We start from the raw sequence: 19,411 nt of genomic DNA on the forward strand, positions 1-19,411 counted from the left end.
CCAAGCAAAGCATTGTGTGTGCCATATGAATGTGTACCTTTTTGGATACCTCTGCACAGTGTGTCTGGACTAAGCTAATGAGGGTTTTATTATTTAAAAATGTACTTCTGTGGTCTTGTGTTGATCGTGTACATGATGTTTTTAGCTGTACAGAGTATAAGATAACACCACCACAGACAAAAAAAATTACTTTTTTGTCACACTTTCATTTAAACAAAACTGCTAAGGTCACAAAGAGAGTGTAAATGAGATTCAATAAAATACTAGGCGTGGGGAGCCCTTAATTAGGAGGCGAGAATAGAGAAACTGGAAAAGAAATGCTTACGAGGAGATAAGATAAATGTGCTCAAAAGTTATCAGCCATTTTGATAAGATCAACAGAGGAAATATTTCCACTCATCAGAAGTTGATAATCAGATGGTATAACTTCAACATTACCAAAATAAAGGTGAGGAGAATTTTGTTTTTGCACAACAGGTTCTTTGGATGTAGAATGCAGAAACAGTGATGAAAGTGGAAATCGCAACAGCTTTTTAAAAGGAAAGTGGATAAATATTTGGAGTAAAGGTTAACGGGAAAAGACAGGCAAATGCAGTTTGCAGTTTAAAGTTTATTTATTATTAATGTCACAAGTAGGCTGACATTAACACTGCAGTGAAGTTACTGTGAAAATCCCCTAGTCGCCACACTCCAGCGCCTGTTCGGGTACACTGAGGGAGAATTTAGCATGGCCAATGCTCATAACCAGCACGTATTTTGGACTGTGGGAGGAAACCGGAGCACCCAAGGAAACACACGGGGAAAACGTGCAGACTCCATACAGACAGTGACCCAAACCATGAATCAAACCTGAGTCCCTGGCGCTGTGAGGCAGCAGTGCTAACCACTGTGCCATCGTGCCACCCCATAAGTGTAGATCTTCTTCAGAAAGCTGGCTAGGACATATTGGGCTGAATAGCCTCCTTATGTGGCTGTGAGTTTATAATAAATTACTATGGATGATATCAGCAGAAAAATGTTGGATATGCTTGTACGATATTCTTTGTCCGCCATTATAATGTAAATTTTGCCCCATTTACTTTTAATGGATTAATGACCGCACTAAAATAAGTACTACCATTTGGACAAACTAAATTTTCATCTGCTGTTACTGACAACAGGAATTTTGACGTTATTTTAGCTCAGTAAATTACGCTTTGCAAATTGAGAGAAGTTAAAACAGAACTGATAAATCGATTGCGAATCTTAGCACTTGGGTAAATTGTAATCCATTATTAGTACTAGTGAATCAGTTAAATATTTGAATTTATAACATATTCTTGGTCTAGATTTGTATAACAATATTTTAACCTTATGGCTTGGGGTAACCTGGCAATGACAATGCTGGTCCCTTGGTATATTCAACACAGCTGTTAGGGTGGAAGAAAGGAAAATTCATCTGTCAAAGATTTCTTTAGGCTGCTTCTTTGTGCCTCCTGGTGGGTCAGTAGAGTGGCAGCACTGAATTCAGTGTCTAGACATATTGTTGATGTGGATCAAGGAGGAGTGTCGTGGAAGGAAAAGCTTAAGTTGAGATAGGAGCTTTTTAGAAACAGTGAATTGCCACATCAGTCAAACAGACTTCCAGCTCATGAATTTTCATTAGTGGTTTTTCTTTTTGCTATTTTTTAATGTGTAGAATAAATGATTAAAAACAATTATTAGGAGGTCTTTCTTGAATGTTCAGTGCTTTAGGTAAAAATGATTGCTGAGTTCCCGATTTCAGTCATTTTTTTGAAGCAGCTACTAATTAGTAATACGTCCTTTACTATATAAGGAAGTGAAAATCAATGTAAACTGTGTCAATCCCAATATATGTAGATGAGGAAAGATGGGTGGAGGCTTGAGTGGAATATATTCATGGGGCGAACTGTTTGGGCTGAATGGTCTATTTCTATGCCTTATATTCTATGCAATAAGTAAACTAACAAGTGCCTAATTATTGGCCAGCATTAGCTGGGGCCATAATTTGTTTCTGTAGACTGAACTTTGGCAGTTCCCCTCCAGTCAAAGAAACTATATCTGACCCCAGAACTTTGTAATTGCTCAAAATGTGTTAATTGCAGTAAAAATTAGAGTGGAAGCAAATTATTTTATTATTTTGACTGAAGATTAGCAATGAATTATAGGTACAATAAGATCTTTGTCCTCTGGCATCCTCAGGGAATGGGTGGTGTGGGTTAGTCAAAAGTTCTGGTTAACAGGGATCTACGTTACACTGGGCATACGACAAGATGTGGAGATGCCGGCGATGGACTAGGGTAAGCACAGAAAGAAGTCTCACAACACCAGGTTAAAGTCCAACAGGTTTATTTGGCAGCACTAGCTTTCGGAGCCCCAAGCCCCTTCTTCAGGTGAGTGAGGACTCGTGTTTGTTCACAAACACGAGTTTGTTCACAAACACGAGTCCTCACTCACCTGAAGTCACAAACACGAGTCCTCACTCACCTGAAGAAGGGGCTTGGGGCTCCGAAAGTTAGAGCTGCCAAATAAACCTGTTGGACTTTAACCTGGTGTTGTGAGACTTCTTACTGTGCATACGACAAGATGCAGTATATTTTTGTTCAGGCACAATAATAATGATCCAGAAATGTACTAATTTCAATGTTTTCAATTTTCATTGTAGCTTCATTGCAGTGTTAATGTAAGCCTACTTGTGACATCAATAAAAAATAAAACTTAAGAATAGCTTTGCAGATTTGCAATCTATTTTATTACCATATACTTTTAAAGAATGCATTATCTAAATGCAAACTGGATCAATGTATCACCAATGAAGATGATCCACGCCTCTAGAACGAGATTAACATGGAGGTCCATGGTCACCAAAAACCATCTTAGGGTATAGTACCTGAAGGGAGAAAGATTATCTGAATACTGAAAGTGATTGGCTTTCTAAAAAAAATAGAGCTGTCAGAGATTCTGGATTGCTAAAAAAATTCTGGTTAAATAACAAAGTTTACTGAAATACTGACAAATATAACTTTTACAAGGTTCTAACTAGCTCTGTTGTCACATTGATAACACTGAACGTAATGATTTCATAAAAATGTTGCTTTAATAAAACTTTGCTTTTTACAAATTGTTAATTTGATGACACTGATGCCTTGGAAAATTGTACTTTGTGCAGAAGGGCAAAAATGTTTGCTCGTGAGAAGAAAAGTTGAAACAACTGCCGTTTGTGGAAAGTACATTTTTGTGTATTTCAGCTGAGAAACAGTTTGGGTTTGCTGTGGTAAGCTCTGGAGTCAGTACACTATTCTAATCAGGCTTACAGGGGATTATACTGCAGCAAGGTGGCCAAAGGCCACAGGGTCTGTCTACTTTGGCATGTTTCACGACTGAAAGGAGAGAGTTGAAGGGGAATCAAAGGTGAAGGGGAATATTCTAGCTTGTTTTGATATTTCTTTTGTTTTGGAAAGTTTTTTTTTAAGAGAGGGGATACTATTGTGTAACATGTCTTTGTAAATGCCTGTCAGCAATTGACCAGAAAAAGCAAACAATCTGCATTTGGCAGAATATGTTTTCTTGAACATGGTAATGGTTTGCCTGACTATTGTACAATGACCCCTGATGGAAAGGACATGTATCAGTTAACATCAAAGTTAGTTTGGATATCACAATGTTCACACTGTCAAAAAAAAAATTGCTACCTCACTATCTGGAATTGCAGCAGCAGAATTGCAGGCAAGGTAATGGAGGGATATTGATATGCAACATGGGGCTGGATTTTCCATTTCTCGACTGAAATTGAGAGGTCTGCTCACTCCCATCTCTGCTCGCACAGATGATCAATTAGTGGCCATCAAGTGGGAAGAAGGCCAATTAAAAGAGCGCAGTGGGCAGGGGCTCCGTGTCCAGCAGCTCCGTGCCCAGCAGCTCGATGCCCAATCGGGACTGTAGGCCGGGACATCATACGGCAGAGGGGTCATGCCATGAACAATAAGTCGTACTTGGTTGGAATTGTAAGAGTACCCTGCCCTCAGAGTCAGTCAATATTTTGTATTGAAGGCTTAAAAAATATTTTTTTAAATGACTTGAGAAAACATACAGACATGCTATCTTTCCCAGCTGATTCTGCTGGTATATTCAACCATGGTACCTGTGGCAGACCTTTTCTTCTGTTCTTGCTTCACCATGACATAGCTGTTGTAAAACATTCCCAAACCTCATTTTTATCTCTGCCCGCCGTATTTTTCAGGAATCAATGGAAAATTGGGTTGTTAACAAGCTTAATAGCTTATCAATTTGTTACTACAAAATGGCGTGTGAACTGCCAATTTCCATGCCCACTTGCCGTCTGTAACCTGACATGATGACATAGTATTGCTGACCCAATATCATCACTCCGAAACTTTTGTTAGCAGGTGGGGCAATGTGCCTGATTGGTAAATGTAAAATCTAGCCGAGTCTGTCACGGCTTAAGTGCATATATTTATGACAAAATTAAGGAGAAACCGATTATTTTTAGGAGGGAGTTGCTCATTTTGTATTTTAATTTTTACTTCAGCATTCTAGAAGAGGAATACCACGGGCCTGGTTAGTAACAACACAGCACCGATGGGCATCGAGCCTACCCATGAACACAGTTGTGCTGTTTGTTCCACAGCAGGAGGCATGGGTGGTAGAAAGAATGGGTCGTTTTCACAGAATACTAGATCCAGTAAGTGGTACCACATATTGATTGAAGCAGACGCTGTAAAGAGGGTGTTGCGTTACAATCACAAGCCTTACAAATAGTATTGATTCCTGACTTTTCATGTTGATTTTATTGTTTGTTTCTGATTTGTTTTTGGAAATTGTATTATTTGAAAGTATTTCAATGCAATATGTCTGCTAATGATGTGCCCTTGATCATGGCAACTGTTCCAAAACACTCATTCAGTGGTTTGTAACAGGTATGATACTTGGGAGCTGCCTGACCCTGGAAGGTACAGTATCACATTGAGCCGCAAAGCAGCTTTCCAAGTTTGCATGGCCCCAAGTTGGTTCTTAAGCTTTCTCACCATACTGGCCATTCTACACAATGTTAATGTTAAAAGATGCCCACCTTCTTCTTCACAATTCAGAAAGCCTGGAAGAGGCAAAGACCCTAAATAGTGTGAGGCAAAAACATTATGTATTAACCCTGTTAACTATTTACTATCTTTTTTCGGAAAGGGCTGGGAAATACTTTGAACAGAAAATACTTCGCCCAAGACTTCCTAAAACATAACAAGCCCTTTATAATCGTTACCATTTCTTGGAGATTTGCAGTTGATGATTAATTTGTTGAACTCTTCAAGTGCATATGTTTTTAAAAAATATAGTGATCTGTAGACCACTCTGGAAGAATATGATTGCTATTTATTTTAATTATTATCTATCTGGAAACATCTCTGATTAAATTCTGGAGCTCCAGCAGATGTCTAGCTTTTGGAATTGGTCATGCTTGCTAAATGTTTTGAAGTTCCAAAACATTTTTTAACAGTGCTTATCAATTTGATGAAAGTAAAGCATGAAATCGTTTTTAAAAATACTTTTCTAATCAATGAAATATATGAATTAAAATCAAATTCTTGGGAATATCAATAGGTTCTGTTAGAAAGTAGTTGTGGTTTCAGGAGAAATATCCGTGCTGTCTCACACAATCTTGCAGCACTTTATGAAACCCTTCCTGAAATTGCCATAAATCAATTAAATGATAAGCATTCTACAAATAAAAATTGTACTTTAAATTGCATGCTATGGTTCATTTACTTTTTGAAAATGCTATTATCTCTAATTTTATGCAACATTTGTATGAAACTTCTAAAGGGAGAACTACAGAACTGGTCTGCTGGTATTCACAGAATTTAAAATTATATCTAGATTGACGCATTGGGTAGAATCTTCACAACCCCATGAAAGCAGATTTGGCATTGGGACGTAGAGCAAAATTTGAAATTTGCATATCCCATAGCTTCCCTGACCTGTTCATGCCTCCAAGTGATCTTTCCGTATGTGCACTCAATGCAGAGGTGGTAGCTAGCTAATTAGCCCCATTAACTCTCCAATTGAGGACAAGTTGCTGACCGTCCCAGTTTCTGACTGGCCCCTGCTGAGCCGGGAGGGTCATCAGTCCTCCCTTAATGTGCAGCAAACATGTGAAGGTCATATCCTTGACCATACCTCTTCCTCTGAAAGGGATTCCCCTCCACACTGACGTGGATCTTTTTTTTCAAATATTAACCAGGCTTCAATGGATGTGCCCTCATGCTCCTTGGTTTCCCAAGTGTTGTCAATTGAGGTCCTGTGCTCAACCCTTTTCTAGCATGACAACAACATGGATGTTGATCAGCAAACATTTATGAACCCCAGCCCAAATGCACCAAGATCAAAATATAGCTCCTCAGCTATTGCTGTCATCAAGAGCAGCTGCCTGTTGACAAGAGCCTCTATGAATTTGTTTAGCTTCACTGAATCAGGATCCTTGTCTGAGCTTGAAAACACTGGTTGTGAAATTCATTACCTTGACCTTTCTTCACTCCCAAGCTTTTGAGTATTTATTTTCTCTTTTAGCTCTTTCTTAATAACAATGAAATGGCAGGTTTAAAGCATTTTCTAGGTATTTCAGAGATTCATGAAACAGGATATTTAAAAAACATATTCTGTAATTTCGGTGACGTGCATTGAACTCACTAATGAGTTATGGTTATTTTAGTGTTTGGAATATGAGTCATATCTTGTGATTCTACCATGTGTTCTGATTGTGGCTTAAGTCAGGAAAGTAGTATTGTAAGAATTATGTTAAAATGAATGCTTTAAATGTGGACTGGCTGCTAATTGCAGCCTTTTGTAACACCATTGAGCTCTTCTCTCTTAAGTCCTGTTTATTGTAGATTATGCGATGATACATATGGGTGAAAAAAACTGAACCTTCAAAACATTTTTGTTTCTTTCTCCTTTAACTTGACAACAGGAGGGGCACTCTATCTTTGCAGTGCCAGGGTGTGGTCTTTGATGCCAGTACTTAGTTAAATAAACCTCTAAGAACAACCTTGTAATGAATGGACCATTTCCCCAGCTTTCTCTTTCCTCTCCTTACTCATAGAAGGAATAGTTCTGCCTGTCCTGTTTGTGTGCTGCTATTATACTTTTTTCACACATGTCTCCTATTAATTTTTCTCATTAGCAAGTGATTACTTCATAAGCTGCTGGTTCTGTGAAGGGTTTATTCTTGGTTCAAATGTTCAGTAGCTTAAAATTTCCTAACGTTTGTAGCTACTTTAAGATATGACAATTTAAGAATCATATTTCTCCATTTGACAAATACTAGTTAAATTATTACAATATAAAGGCAAATCAATAGGTGATATAATAGCAAACTTAAAATTAATCTGATTACTTATTTCCTTATCATCTGTTATGTGGAATGCATGAGAATGAGTAATGTATATAACAGTTGCAGTTATATAAACACCTTTAACCTACCACATGTCCTAAGACATTTTACAGATGAATGGATGCTGAGCCATGGTGGAAAGTTTGGGAAAGATGAAGGAAAGCCAAGTCACAAAGATGAGTTTTGATAAGATTTTTAAAGTCAGACAGCGAGATGTAGAGAGGTGGAGAGATTTCAGAAAGGGCTTCCTGCAACTACTGCCAGTTGTAGAACAAAGGGAGGAGGGAGAGGAACTCAGATTTGAAAGCCCAAAAGGTGCAGGCAGGTAAGTGTGGTTGGAGGACTTTGCAGAGGTAGAGGTATGTGAGGTCATGAGGAATGTGAAGATAAGAATGTTAACTAGGAGTTGTTGGGGCTACTGTAGGTCAGTGAGGACGGGTGATGAGAGTGTAGGAGAAAATACAAGCAGATGTGTTTTAGACAAGTTGGATTTTAATGAGAATGGAAACAGGAAAACATAGCAAGTGGGATAATGGAGTAATTGAATATGTTGGAGATGGGCACTTATACGAAGGTGAAAGTAAAATGATATTTGAACATAAAAATTGCTTTATTAAAAAAGAACAAATTCCATTTAGTTTGCCCTCGACCATCCTGTTAAGTGCATGATATTATAATAATGAAGTTATTAATTAACCATGGCACCCCAGTTCTACTAATTAGTCTACAAGCTCAGATATGAGGCAAAGAAAAGCCTCTATGATGGTGATGCAGTGGTTAAGGGATACAGTCTGAGTAAGGGGTAGGCCATTTAGGACAGATAAGGAGGAATTTTTTCACTCGAGGGCAGTAGATCTTTGGAATTCACTACTCCAGAGGGCTGTGAAGACTCAGTCATTGAGTATGTTCAAGACAGAGATTGATAGATTTCTAGATATTGAAGACATCACGTGACATGGTGTGGGCAAAGGTATTGTGGTAGAAGATCTGCCCTGATCTAGTTGAATGGCAGAGCAGGCTCAAGGGCTGAATAGCCTATTCCTCTTCCCATTTCCTATGTTACTTTACCATGATCAGTTAGCTCATCCATCCTGCAGCCTCCACTTTGATCCCAACAAACTGAAAAATCTGTTGGACAATTATAATGGCTCTTTCGGCCCTCTGAGTCCCCTTACTTGCATCACTTGCAGTCACACTCTCTTGTCCCTGACCACTGTCCAAATCAGAAGACTCTATCCTAAGAGGTGTGACTGTTGCCTAGTACAAAGAATCCAGGTAACTTTCCCCCTCCCTGATGTGTTGCAGTGTCTGTAGTTCAGCCTCCAGCTCATAAACTCTGAGCTGAAGCTGTCCAAATTTCAAATTCTTCCTCCAGACATGTTTGCACTGGATCGATCTGGCATTGAGGAGCTTCCACATGCTGCAGCAGTGACAAATCATCTGCTCTGCCATCCTGAATGTGTTCCAATTGACTATTTAATTATTTTATTCAATTATATATTTTACTTTTGCTTTCATGTATTTTATTAACCTTACCACCAGTTGCTAGACTATTTTGAACTTTAGGAATAGACTAAATCAGAGTCCCCTGCCAGACACTCACCAAACACCTGGCTCCTTCTCCTAAAACAGAGTAAAACCACTTCCTGAAGGCAGTTAGAAAACAAAAAGCAAAAGAACACTTCTTTCCCTTCCTTCCCCTATTCGCTTAAATACCCAGCTCGCAGCACTCTATTCTAAGTCATACTTCTTGCAGTAAACCTTACCCAAAGTACCTCTTCCCCATGCACCAAATTCCCATTTTGAATCAATTTCCCCGATATACTCAGTCGCCCTTTCACTCAGGTAGATAGTTTGACAGCACAACTGTGCTGGAAAGGTGGATCTATTTGTCATCAACAGAAGTAATCCATGTCTGCAGGTGATATCGACAAGGAGCAGCATAGAAATAAGGAGGCTTTGGGTTCAACCTTGAGGGTTCTTCATTGCAGATGACTGAGTAGAGAGACAGAATACAAACAAAAGATAAGAACTGTTGCTCAAATTGTGTTAGGTTCATCCAAACAGGACAATCCTGTCAAGCTAAACAGCAGAGAACATCCAGCAAAGGACAATGGAATTGTTAAATGGAGTTTTTGAGACGAGAAAGAGAAGTCAAACCTCACCATCACTGATGGTGTCATTACTTCTGTCTAATACAAATTCTGATTTAATCTTCAAATTTGACTCATTGGCTATTACTGTGCATTGAGATTAAGATTTTTCTATCTTCCTTGGGGCTTTTCTGACATGATTGACAAATATATATTTGTCCCAAATTAATTATTGGTGTCTTCACACAGGGCCTGAATTTCTTGATTCCAATTGTAGATCGGATAAGATATGTGCAGAGTTTAAAGGAGATTGTTATTGATATTCCGGAACAGTCTGCTGTTTCATTAGGTAAGTACAGTAAAGTGTTAAAGTGATAAATTAATTTATCAATTTTGAATTTTCTCCACAAAGTAGTCATAATGTGCTTGTTATAAACTTTCTGCAATATATGGACCATGCAGTATTCATGTAGCGTGAAGTAATTGGAGCTGTGGCATGTTTTTTGTGTAAGTCATTGCCTGTCAATTTGCTTGTTCATCAAATAGGTGAATCCTTTTGGGTGAGGTTGTTGTGGTAACTGATTGTCTGCCTGAATGCTTTGCTTCCTTCCATGCTCAATTTGCAGAGAAACACTTATTGAGGTTTGCGCAGCAAGGGTGTATGTCACAACAACTGTACATCTAGACCACACCTTTAAGAAGGTTCCACATCAATGATGACAGGAGAACTTTTAAATTCTGCGTGTACTGAGAGGCCTGGGCTCAGCTCATCACACTTGCTTCTTTGGATATTGTTGCCAACCTTTAACCAGGGACAACAACAAATGCAACAACATGATATATGTATAGCATATATATAGTTAACATGTATAGCATGTTAACGTAAAACATCCTAAGGCACATCACATGACCATTGAGAAGCGAAATTTGACTTTAAGCCACATAAGGTGACATTAAGGAAAATGGCTGAAAGCTTGGTTAAAGAGATAGGTTTTAAGCAACATTTTGAAGGAAGAAGCTGAGGTGGAGAGATATAGCGAAGGAATTGCAGAGGCCTAAGCAGCTGAAGGCATGGTCATGAAGGTTGGAGCAAATAAAGTCAGGGTTATTCAAGAGGCCAGGATTAGAATGGTGCAGATAGCTTGGAGGGTTCTGGGGTTCGAGGAGATTCCAGAGCCAGGGAAGGATACAGTTATGGAGGGACTTGAAAACAAGGATGCAAATTTTAAAAACAACGTGTGGCTTAAATAAGAGCCAATGTAGGTCAGTAAGTGCGCGGATGATGGGTGAATAGAACTTGTTGAGATTAACAAATATGGGCAGCAGAGTTTTGAATGACCTCAAGTTTACAGAGGGTATAATGTGAGAGACCAATCCAGAGATAACATGGATGAGAGTTTTGGCAGCAGCTGGACTGGTGGTGAGGTACAGCGGGGTGTCGTCAATGTACTGTGAAAACCTGATGCTGTCTTCTCGGATGATGTCGCAAGGGTTAGCAGGTTGATGAGCAATAAGAGGGGCCAAGGATAGATGCTGTGGGATCATCAGGGTAACGAAGTTTGCAGACGACACAAAGATAAGTGGAAAAGTGAATCGTGTGGAGGACGGAGAAGATCTGCAGAGAGATTTGGACAGGCTGAGTGAGTGGGCGAGGATATGGCAAATGGAGTATAACGTTGAGAAATGCGAGGTTATACACTTTGGAGGAAATAATAACAAATGGGATTACTATCTCAATGGAAACAAATTAAAACATGCTACCGTGCAAAGGGACCTGGGGGTCCTTGTGCATGAGACGCAAAAGCCCAGTCTGCAGGTACAACAGGTGATCAAGAAGGCAAATGGGATGTTGGCCTATATTGCGAGGGGGATAGAATATAAAAGCAGGGATGTCTTGATGCACCTGTACAGGGCATTGGTGAGGCCGCAGCTGGAATACTGTGTGCAGTATTGGTCCCCTTATATGAGGAAGGATATATTGGCATTGGAGGGAGTGCAGAGAAGGTTCACCAGGTTGATACCGGAGATGAGGGGTTTGGATTATGAGGAGAGACTGAGGAGATTGGGTTTGTACTCGTTGGAGTTTAGAAGGATGAGGGGGGATCTTATGGAGACTTATAAGATAATGCGGGGGCTGGATAGGGTGGAGGCGGAGAGATTCTTTCCACTTAGTAAGGAAGTTAAAACTAGAGGACACAGCCTCAAAATAAAGGGGGGTCGGTTTAAGACAGAGTTGAGGAGGAACTTCTTCTCCCAGAGGGTGGTGAATCTCTGGAATTCTCTGCTCACTGAGGTGGTGGAGGCTACCTCGCTGAATATGTTTAAAGCGCGGATGGATGGATTCCTGATCGGTAAGGGAATTAAGGGTTATGGGGATCAGGCGGGTAAGTGGTACTGATCCACGTCAGATCAGCCATGATCTTATTGAATGGCGGGGCAGGCTCGAGGGGCTAGATGGCCTACTCCTGCTCCTATTTCTTATGTTCTTATGTAACAGTATAGGAGCAGGAAGATAATTCATTGCAGATGATACTCTGGTTACTCGCTTATCTCCAGTTAGGCGAGTAAATTCTTATCCAACTGGTTGACGGTGGAAAGCTCTTGAAAGAGGACAAAATGGCCAACCGTGTCAAAGGCTACAGACAGGTCAAGAGGATGAAAAAGGGTAGTTTACTTTTGTCACAGTCACATAGGATGTCAATAGTGACCTTGATGAAAGCCATTTCGGGTACTGTAGCAGGGGCGGAATTGAATGGAAAATTGGCAAAGACTTGATCATGCTTTGACAAAATCCAGTGGACCACAGAGCAGCATTGGGAAGCCACAGGAAGCCAGTCAACATGGAATCATAGAAACCTTCAGCCTAGCAGGAGGCTATTCAGCCCTCATGTTTCTGCTGGTTTTTTGAAAGAGCTATCCAGTTTGGTTCCACAACTCAGCTCCCCCCAAATCTTAGCAACCAATTGCATGAAAAGAATTCTTCTGATTTCCCTTCGGGTTCTTTGCCAAATTGAGTATTTAATTATTTTTAAACTATACCCTCTGGTTCTTGACCCACTAAGAGTTTTAACAACACCAGGTTAAAGTCCAACAAATGCCATTAGCTTTCGGAGCGCTGCTCCTTCGTCAGATGGAGTGGAAATCTGCTCTCAAACAGGGCACAGAGACACAAAATCAAGTTACAGAATACTGATTAGAATGCGAATCTCTACAGCCAACCAGGTCTTAAAGATACAGACAATGTGAGTGGAGGGAGCATTAAGCACAGGTTAAAGAAATGTGTATTGTCTCCAGACAGGACAGCCAGCAAGTCCAGGAGGCAAGCTGTGGGTGTTACTGATAGTGTGACATTCCGGTTTAGGCTGTCCTCATGTGTGCGGAACTTGGCTATCAGTTTCTGCTCAGCGACTCTGCGCTGTCGTGTGTCGTGAAGGCCGCCTTGGAGAACGCTTACCCGAAGATCAGAGGCTGAATGCCCGTGACCGCTGAAGTGGTCCCCCACAGGAAGAGAACAGTCTTGCCTGGTGATTGTCGAGCGGTGTTCATTCATCTGTTGTCGTAGCGTCTGCATGGTTTCCCCAATGTACCATGCCTTGGGACATCCTTTCCTGCAGCAGGTAGACAACGTTGGCCGAGTTGCAAGAGTAGGTACCTTGTACCTGGTAGATGGTGTTCTCACGTGAGATGATGGCATCCGTGTCGATGATCCGGCACGTCTTGCAGAGGTTGCTGTGGCAGGGTTGTGTGGTGTCGTGGTCACTGTTCTCCTGAAGGCCATTTGAGGTTGTGTGGTTATTTGAAGGCAAGAAGTGGGGGTGTGGGGATGGCCTTGGTGAGATGTTCGTCTTCATCAATGACATGTTGAAGGCTCCGGAGGAGATGCCATAGCTTCTCCGCTCCGGGGAAGTACTGGATGACGAAGGGTACTCTGTCCACCGTGCCCCGTGTTTGTCTTCTGTGGAGGCCGGTGCGGTTTTTCGCTGTGGCGCGTCGGAACTGTCGATCGATGAGTCGAGCGCTATATCCTGTTCTTATGAGGGCATCTTTCAGCGTCTGGAGGTGTCTGTTGCGATCCTCCTCATCCGAGCAGATCCTGTGTATACGGAGGGCTTGTCCGTACGGGATGGCTTCTTTAACGTGTTTAGGGTGGAAGCTGGAGAAGTGGAGCATCGTGAGGTTATCCATGGGCTTGCGGTACAGTGAGGTGAGTGAGGTGCTCATCGACACGGATGCCATCATCTCTCATGAGAACACCATCTACCAGGTACACGGTACCTACTCTTGCAACTCGGCCAACGTTGTCTACCTAATACGCTGTGGGAAAGGATGTCCCGAGGCATGGTACATTGGGGAAACCATGCAGACGCTACGACAACGGATGAATGAACACCGCTCGACAATCACCAGGCAAGACTGTTCTCTTCCTGTGGGGGACCACTTCAGCGGTCACGGGCATTCAGCCTCTGATCTTCGGGTAAGCGTTCTCCAAGGCGGCCTTCACGACACACGACAGCGCAGAGCCGCTGAGCAGAAACTGATAGCCAAGTTCCGCACACATGAGGACGGCCTAAACCGGGATGTTGGGTTTATGTCACACTATCAGTGACCCCCCACAGCTTGCCTCCTGGACTTGCTGGCTGTCCTGTCTGGAGACAATACACATCTCTTTAACCTGTGCTTAATGCTCCCTCCACTCACATTGTCTGTATCTTTAAGACCTGGTTGGCTGTAGAGATTCGCATTCTAATCAGTATTCTGTAACTTGATTTTGTGTCTCTTTGCTCTGTTTGAGAGCAGATTTCCACTCCATCTGACGAAGGAGCAGCGCTCCGAAAGCTAATGGCATTTGCTACCAAATAAACCTGTTGGACTTTAACCTGGTGTTGTTAAAACTCTTACTGTGTTTACCCCAGTCCAATGCCGGCATCTCCACATCTTGACCCACTTACCAGAGGCAACAGTTTATCTGTACTTCCTCCATCAGAATTTCCTTTTGACAACACCTATTAGTTTTTCCTTTTACTTTCCCTGCTCCTTGGAGATTCTCCATTAAACTGAAATCCCCCATTCCTGCGTTTTTGAGCTAAGCTTCCTTTGTACCCTCCTCAAGGCTTTGAAGTGTGATACCCAGAATTATACACAATGCTCCAGCTGAGCCCTAACCAGAGTATGACTTCCTTGTTTTTGATTTAGAAAGCAAAATATCCAATAAATTTCTTACCTGCCCTCTGTGTGCTCTGCCAACTTCAAAGATTTATGAATATGCACCCCGATCCCTCTGCTCTAACTTTCCATTCTAAATAGTTTCAGTTGGATTACACTGCTTCTCCATATTGTTCCTCCCGAAGTGCATCACTTATACTTATCTGCATGAAATTGCATCTGCCATGTGCCTGCTCGTTTCATTGGTCTGTCTGTGTGCTTCTGAACTCTGCTACTATTTACCGCGTTGCCAAGTTTTGCATCAGCCACAAACTTCAAAATTGTATTCTTTATATCCAAGTCCAGGACATGTATATAAAAAAAGCAATAGGCTTAATAGAGACCCTCTGGGGACCAGACCATTCCAGTCACATAAATCTCTATGCACCACTAGATTCACCAGACTTGTTTTGGGATGGCAGGACTGTCCTATGAGGAGAGATTAGGAGAACTGGACCTGTATTATCTAGAATTTCGAAGAATGAGAAGTGATCTCATTGAAACCTACAAAATACTTAAAGGGATGAACAAGGTAGATGCATTCATAATGTTTCACTTCGTTGGGTAGTCTAGAACCAAGTGGGGAAGCCACTTAGGAAAGAGATAAGGATAAATCTTTTTATGGAGGGGGTTGTGAATCTTTGAAATTCTCTCCTCCAAGGGGCTGTGGAAGCTCTTTGAGTGTGTTCAAAGCAGAGATTCACAAATTTCTAAATATCAATGACATGAAGAGATAGGGGGTAGTGTGGGAAAAAGGCACTGAAGTGGATGGTCAGCCAAGATCATATTGGATGATGGAGCAAGCCTGATGGGCTGAATAGCCTATTCCTGCTCCTATGTCCCTACAACCGTTCCGTAGACAACTACATACCCAAGTTACCACCATCTCTTTGATATCACATACTTTTTCTGAATCAGTCAATGATGTGTAACTTTGATAAATACCTTTTTAATGTGCATATATGCAACATCTACTGCACTAACTTTGTCAATCAATCTGTTACTTCATCAAAGAACTCAAGCAGGTCAATCAGATATGATGTATATAACATAATAAACTGGCTGTTTATTAACCTATGCTGCTCAAAGGGAGAATTGATTTTGTCCTTGACAATGGTCTCTCATAGCTTCCCCATCACTAACAGACTGATTGGCCTGTAGTTAACAGGTTTATCCCTCTTCTCCATTTTTCAAACGGGTGTGACATTGCTGTGGGGTAACATGATCACTATTTTGCATTTCAGAGTTTGAGGTAATGTAGTTTTAGCCAGAGAGTATTTGTTAATACTTTTATAGGAATGAAAATGAAGAAATAGAATAACTTTTAAAATAATACTTTAATTTTTCAAGATTTTGCTTTGTTTTATAAATTAACTCTCAATCCTTTAATCGTGTCTGTATTCAAAGTTTAATAGTTGTGAAATGCTCGATTGGTGTTGGGTGATACGTGAACTATTGTTTAATACTGTTAGTTTCAATTACCATGTATTGAATGAAATTCAATCAAACATTGATCAATATGTGTAAAATTCACAATTTTTCCATCATTGTTGCAGATAATGTGACTTTACAAATTGATGGTGTACTTTATTTACGAATAATGGACCCATACAAGGTAATACAAGTGATGTTTGTAATTTTTTGCCATTGCCTGCTTGAAATGAAATACAACCTAATTGAACTGATGTAGCCCTATGAAACTAATAGTTTTGGGATAAATTGAGCTGTTTTATAAATGTTGGCATTCCTGCAAATTTGTGTCATGAAAGAAACTTAGTTAGTTTTTATTACATTCAAATATAAAATAAATTAACAAGATAAGAACAAGGGACAGGCATAGGCCACATGGCCCCATGTGAGTGTCTTAAAGGAGAATGAGAGAAGCTTGGGGGCAATTTCAGAGCTTAACTCCTTGGCAGCTGACGAGCTGCTTTGTCCTGGATGGTGTCAAGCTTAAGAATGTTTTTGGACCTGCACTCATTCAGGCAAGTGAAGATTATTTCACCACACAGCACTTGTGCCTTGTGGACAGGTCATGGAGAGATAATTTACTCTCTGCAGCATTGCCAGCTTCTGACGTGCTGTTGTAGCCTCAGTATGTACTTGGCTGGTCCAGTTCAGAGTCTGTTCCATTGCAACCCCTGGGATGTTGATTGGGGAGGGGGTGGGGCGGGGGTGTTCCTGAATATTGTCTATGTCTTGCTGCATATGGACACAGATTGTTTCAGTATCTGATGGTGTTGATCATTGTACAATCATCAGTGAACATCCCCACTTCTTGATGAAGTAGCTGAAGATGGTTGAGCCTGAGGAACTCCTGCAGTGATGTCCTGGGCCTGAGATGTTTGGCTTCCAGTAGCCACAATCATCATCTTTTGTGTCAGGCATGACTCCCAACAGTGGAAAATGTTCCCTTGATTCCAGATTTGCTCAGGCTCCTTGTTGCAAATATTATAATTTTAAATATTTAAATATTGTAATATATTTAAGGAAGGAGGCGCACCTCTTAACTTGTAAAAGGGATGGCATGCATATAAGCAGCAGGTTGGTATCATGTTTCTTGATTTTCCATTTTTAACCCTCTCCCATCCATTGTGATGGTGGGATGGGGGTTTTGGAAGTGGGGAGGATAATATTGACCGTGATGCTTTTTAAATAGTTAGGTAATAATGGCTTGATAAAGCTAAAAAAAATGTTTGATTTTTCTTTTGCTCTTTCAGGCAAGTTATGGAGTTGAAGATCCTGAGTATGCAGTTACTCAGCTAGCTCAAACAACCATGAGATCTGAACTTGGGAAGCTCACATTGGACAGTGTTTTTAGGGTAAAGTAATTTCTGATTTAGGGTGGAATCTTGCAGCAGCAGGAAGCTTGTTCGGGGAGTTTAACTTGGCGTGAGGCCAAAAATATCACTTTCCTGACAGTGGGATAAACTTTAGGAATTATATTCTTGGGACTTCCAAAGATGGGTCAAGCATCTCCGGAACAATGTCAGGAAGCCCTTCTGCATGCATCAACAAGTCATGCATGCTCATTAATATGCCACCTCGTCAGAATTAAGCTCTGCCTCCAAATTAAGTTCCCCACCAGCGAGGAATTGGTATGTTCATTTTTACAACTGTATACGAGTGGCTTGTATTTGGTCAGGGCAACTTCTTCCATGATTAACATTGATTTACCACTGTATTGTCCTCTTTGGGGAACGTTTGTAAATGCCAGCTTATGCTTGAGACTAGGTGTTAGCAATGCAAGTTGCATAGAGGATGATGAAGGAAGGAGGAAAAGTTAGCGGGGAAGGGTGGAGCAGTGGCTGTGCAAAGGATAGTGCAGGCTGTCCGGGTGCCCTTTAAATATGGCACTCAGACCTTCAACTCCATGAGATAACAGTGGGGATGGCAGCTTCCTGCCTGCCCCTACTGCTAGAATCAGCAAGCTCCTCGTGGATGCATATTTAATGAGCTGAATAGTGCAAGATCGCATGTGGTTGGCTGTCCCATCCCCAGCGCCCACCACTGAACATACATTCCAGAACAAAAGATTCCAGCCTCAGTACCACCAATGCTTTTTTAATATTACAAAATCAAAATAATGCAGATGCTGAATATCTGAAACAGAATCATAGAATTCCTACAGTGCAGAAGGAGGTCATTTGGCCCATCAGCTCTGCACTGGCTTTCTGACAGATAATCTTACCCAGGCCCACCCCACCTACCCCCGTAACCCCGTGCATTTAGCCCGCTAATCCCCCTAACCTACACATCTTGGGACACTAAGGGACAATTTAACATGGTCAGTCCACCTAACCTGCACATCTTTTGGACTGTGGGAGGAAACCAGAGCACCTGGAGGAAACCCAATTAGACACGGAGAGAAAGTGCAAACTCCCCACAGATAGTCCCACAAAGCTGCAACTGATCCTGGGTCCCTGGCGCTATGAGGCAGCAGTGCTAGCCACTGTACCACCCTATAGAAGTAGAAATGCTGTAAAATCTCATGAACAGAGAAACAGTGAACTTTTTAGGTAGATGGTCTTTCATCAGAAAGTGAGATCTAATGGTTGATGTTAATGTTGTACATTTACTGTTTTAGATATTTCATTATTACTGTTAACCTATTTGCTTCTAATAAGGAGGGAGATGAGGAGAAACCTTTCCTCTGAAGGTTATTGGTCTATGATGTTTGATAGACAAGAGAGTCAGGGGTCATGGGACAGACAGGAAAGTGGAGTTGAGTCCAAAGATGTGCGGGTTAGGTGCATTTTGGCCATGCCAAATTGTCCCTTAGTGTCCGGGATGCGTACGTTAGAGGGATTCGTGGGGTTACGGGTATAGGGCGTAGGTGGGGTTGTTGTCGGTGCAGACTCGATGGGCTGAATGGCCTCCTTCTGCACTGTAGGGATTCTATGATGAGTCCATGACCAGGTCAGCCATGATCTTATCAAATGCAGAGCAGGTTCAAAGGGCCAAATAGCCTACTCCTGCTCCTTTCCAATGTTGCTCTGTCCTATGTTCCTGTGTATCCTGTTGGGATGGAACAGGCTTAATATACTAACTAGTTCTTCTTGTTCTTTTTGTATGTTCATAGATCTTAAGACTTTATTGGTGAACTCCTTAGAGGTTACAGTTTTTGATTTTTGTTATGCCTGTAGTAATTTAACAAAAGATGGCAGAGCCACATGGAGGAATTAGCATAAATCTCTATCAGCACATTTATGTG

The 19,411-nt window shown here is 41.3% G+C and overlaps 1 protein-coding gene across 1 annotated transcript in view; it reads left to right on the forward strand.

The window, feature by feature from the left end:
• The window catches only part of stoml2 (stomatin (EPB72)-like 2), a 50,157-nt gene that overhangs the window by 20,837 nt on the left and 9,909 nt on the right, over nt 1-19,411 (forward strand). Inside the window, exons 2-5 of the mRNA XM_078219479.1 lie at nt 4,550-4,702; nt 9,745-9,844; nt 16,254-16,312; nt 17,418-17,519. Of these exons, the coding sequence (XP_078075605.1) occupies nt 4,550-4,702; nt 9,745-9,844; nt 16,254-16,312; nt 17,418-17,519 (414 nt within the window). The remainder of the gene's footprint in view (nt 1-4,549; nt 4,703-9,744; nt 9,845-16,253; nt 16,313-17,417; nt 17,520-19,411) is intronic.

Source organism: Mustelus asterias, chromosome 1 (assembly GCF_964213995.1).
Source record: "Mustelus asterias chromosome 1, sMusAst1.hap1.1, whole genome shotgun sequence".
Taxonomy (NCBI): Eukaryota; Metazoa; Chordata; class Chondrichthyes; order Carcharhiniformes; family Triakidae; genus Mustelus; species Mustelus asterias.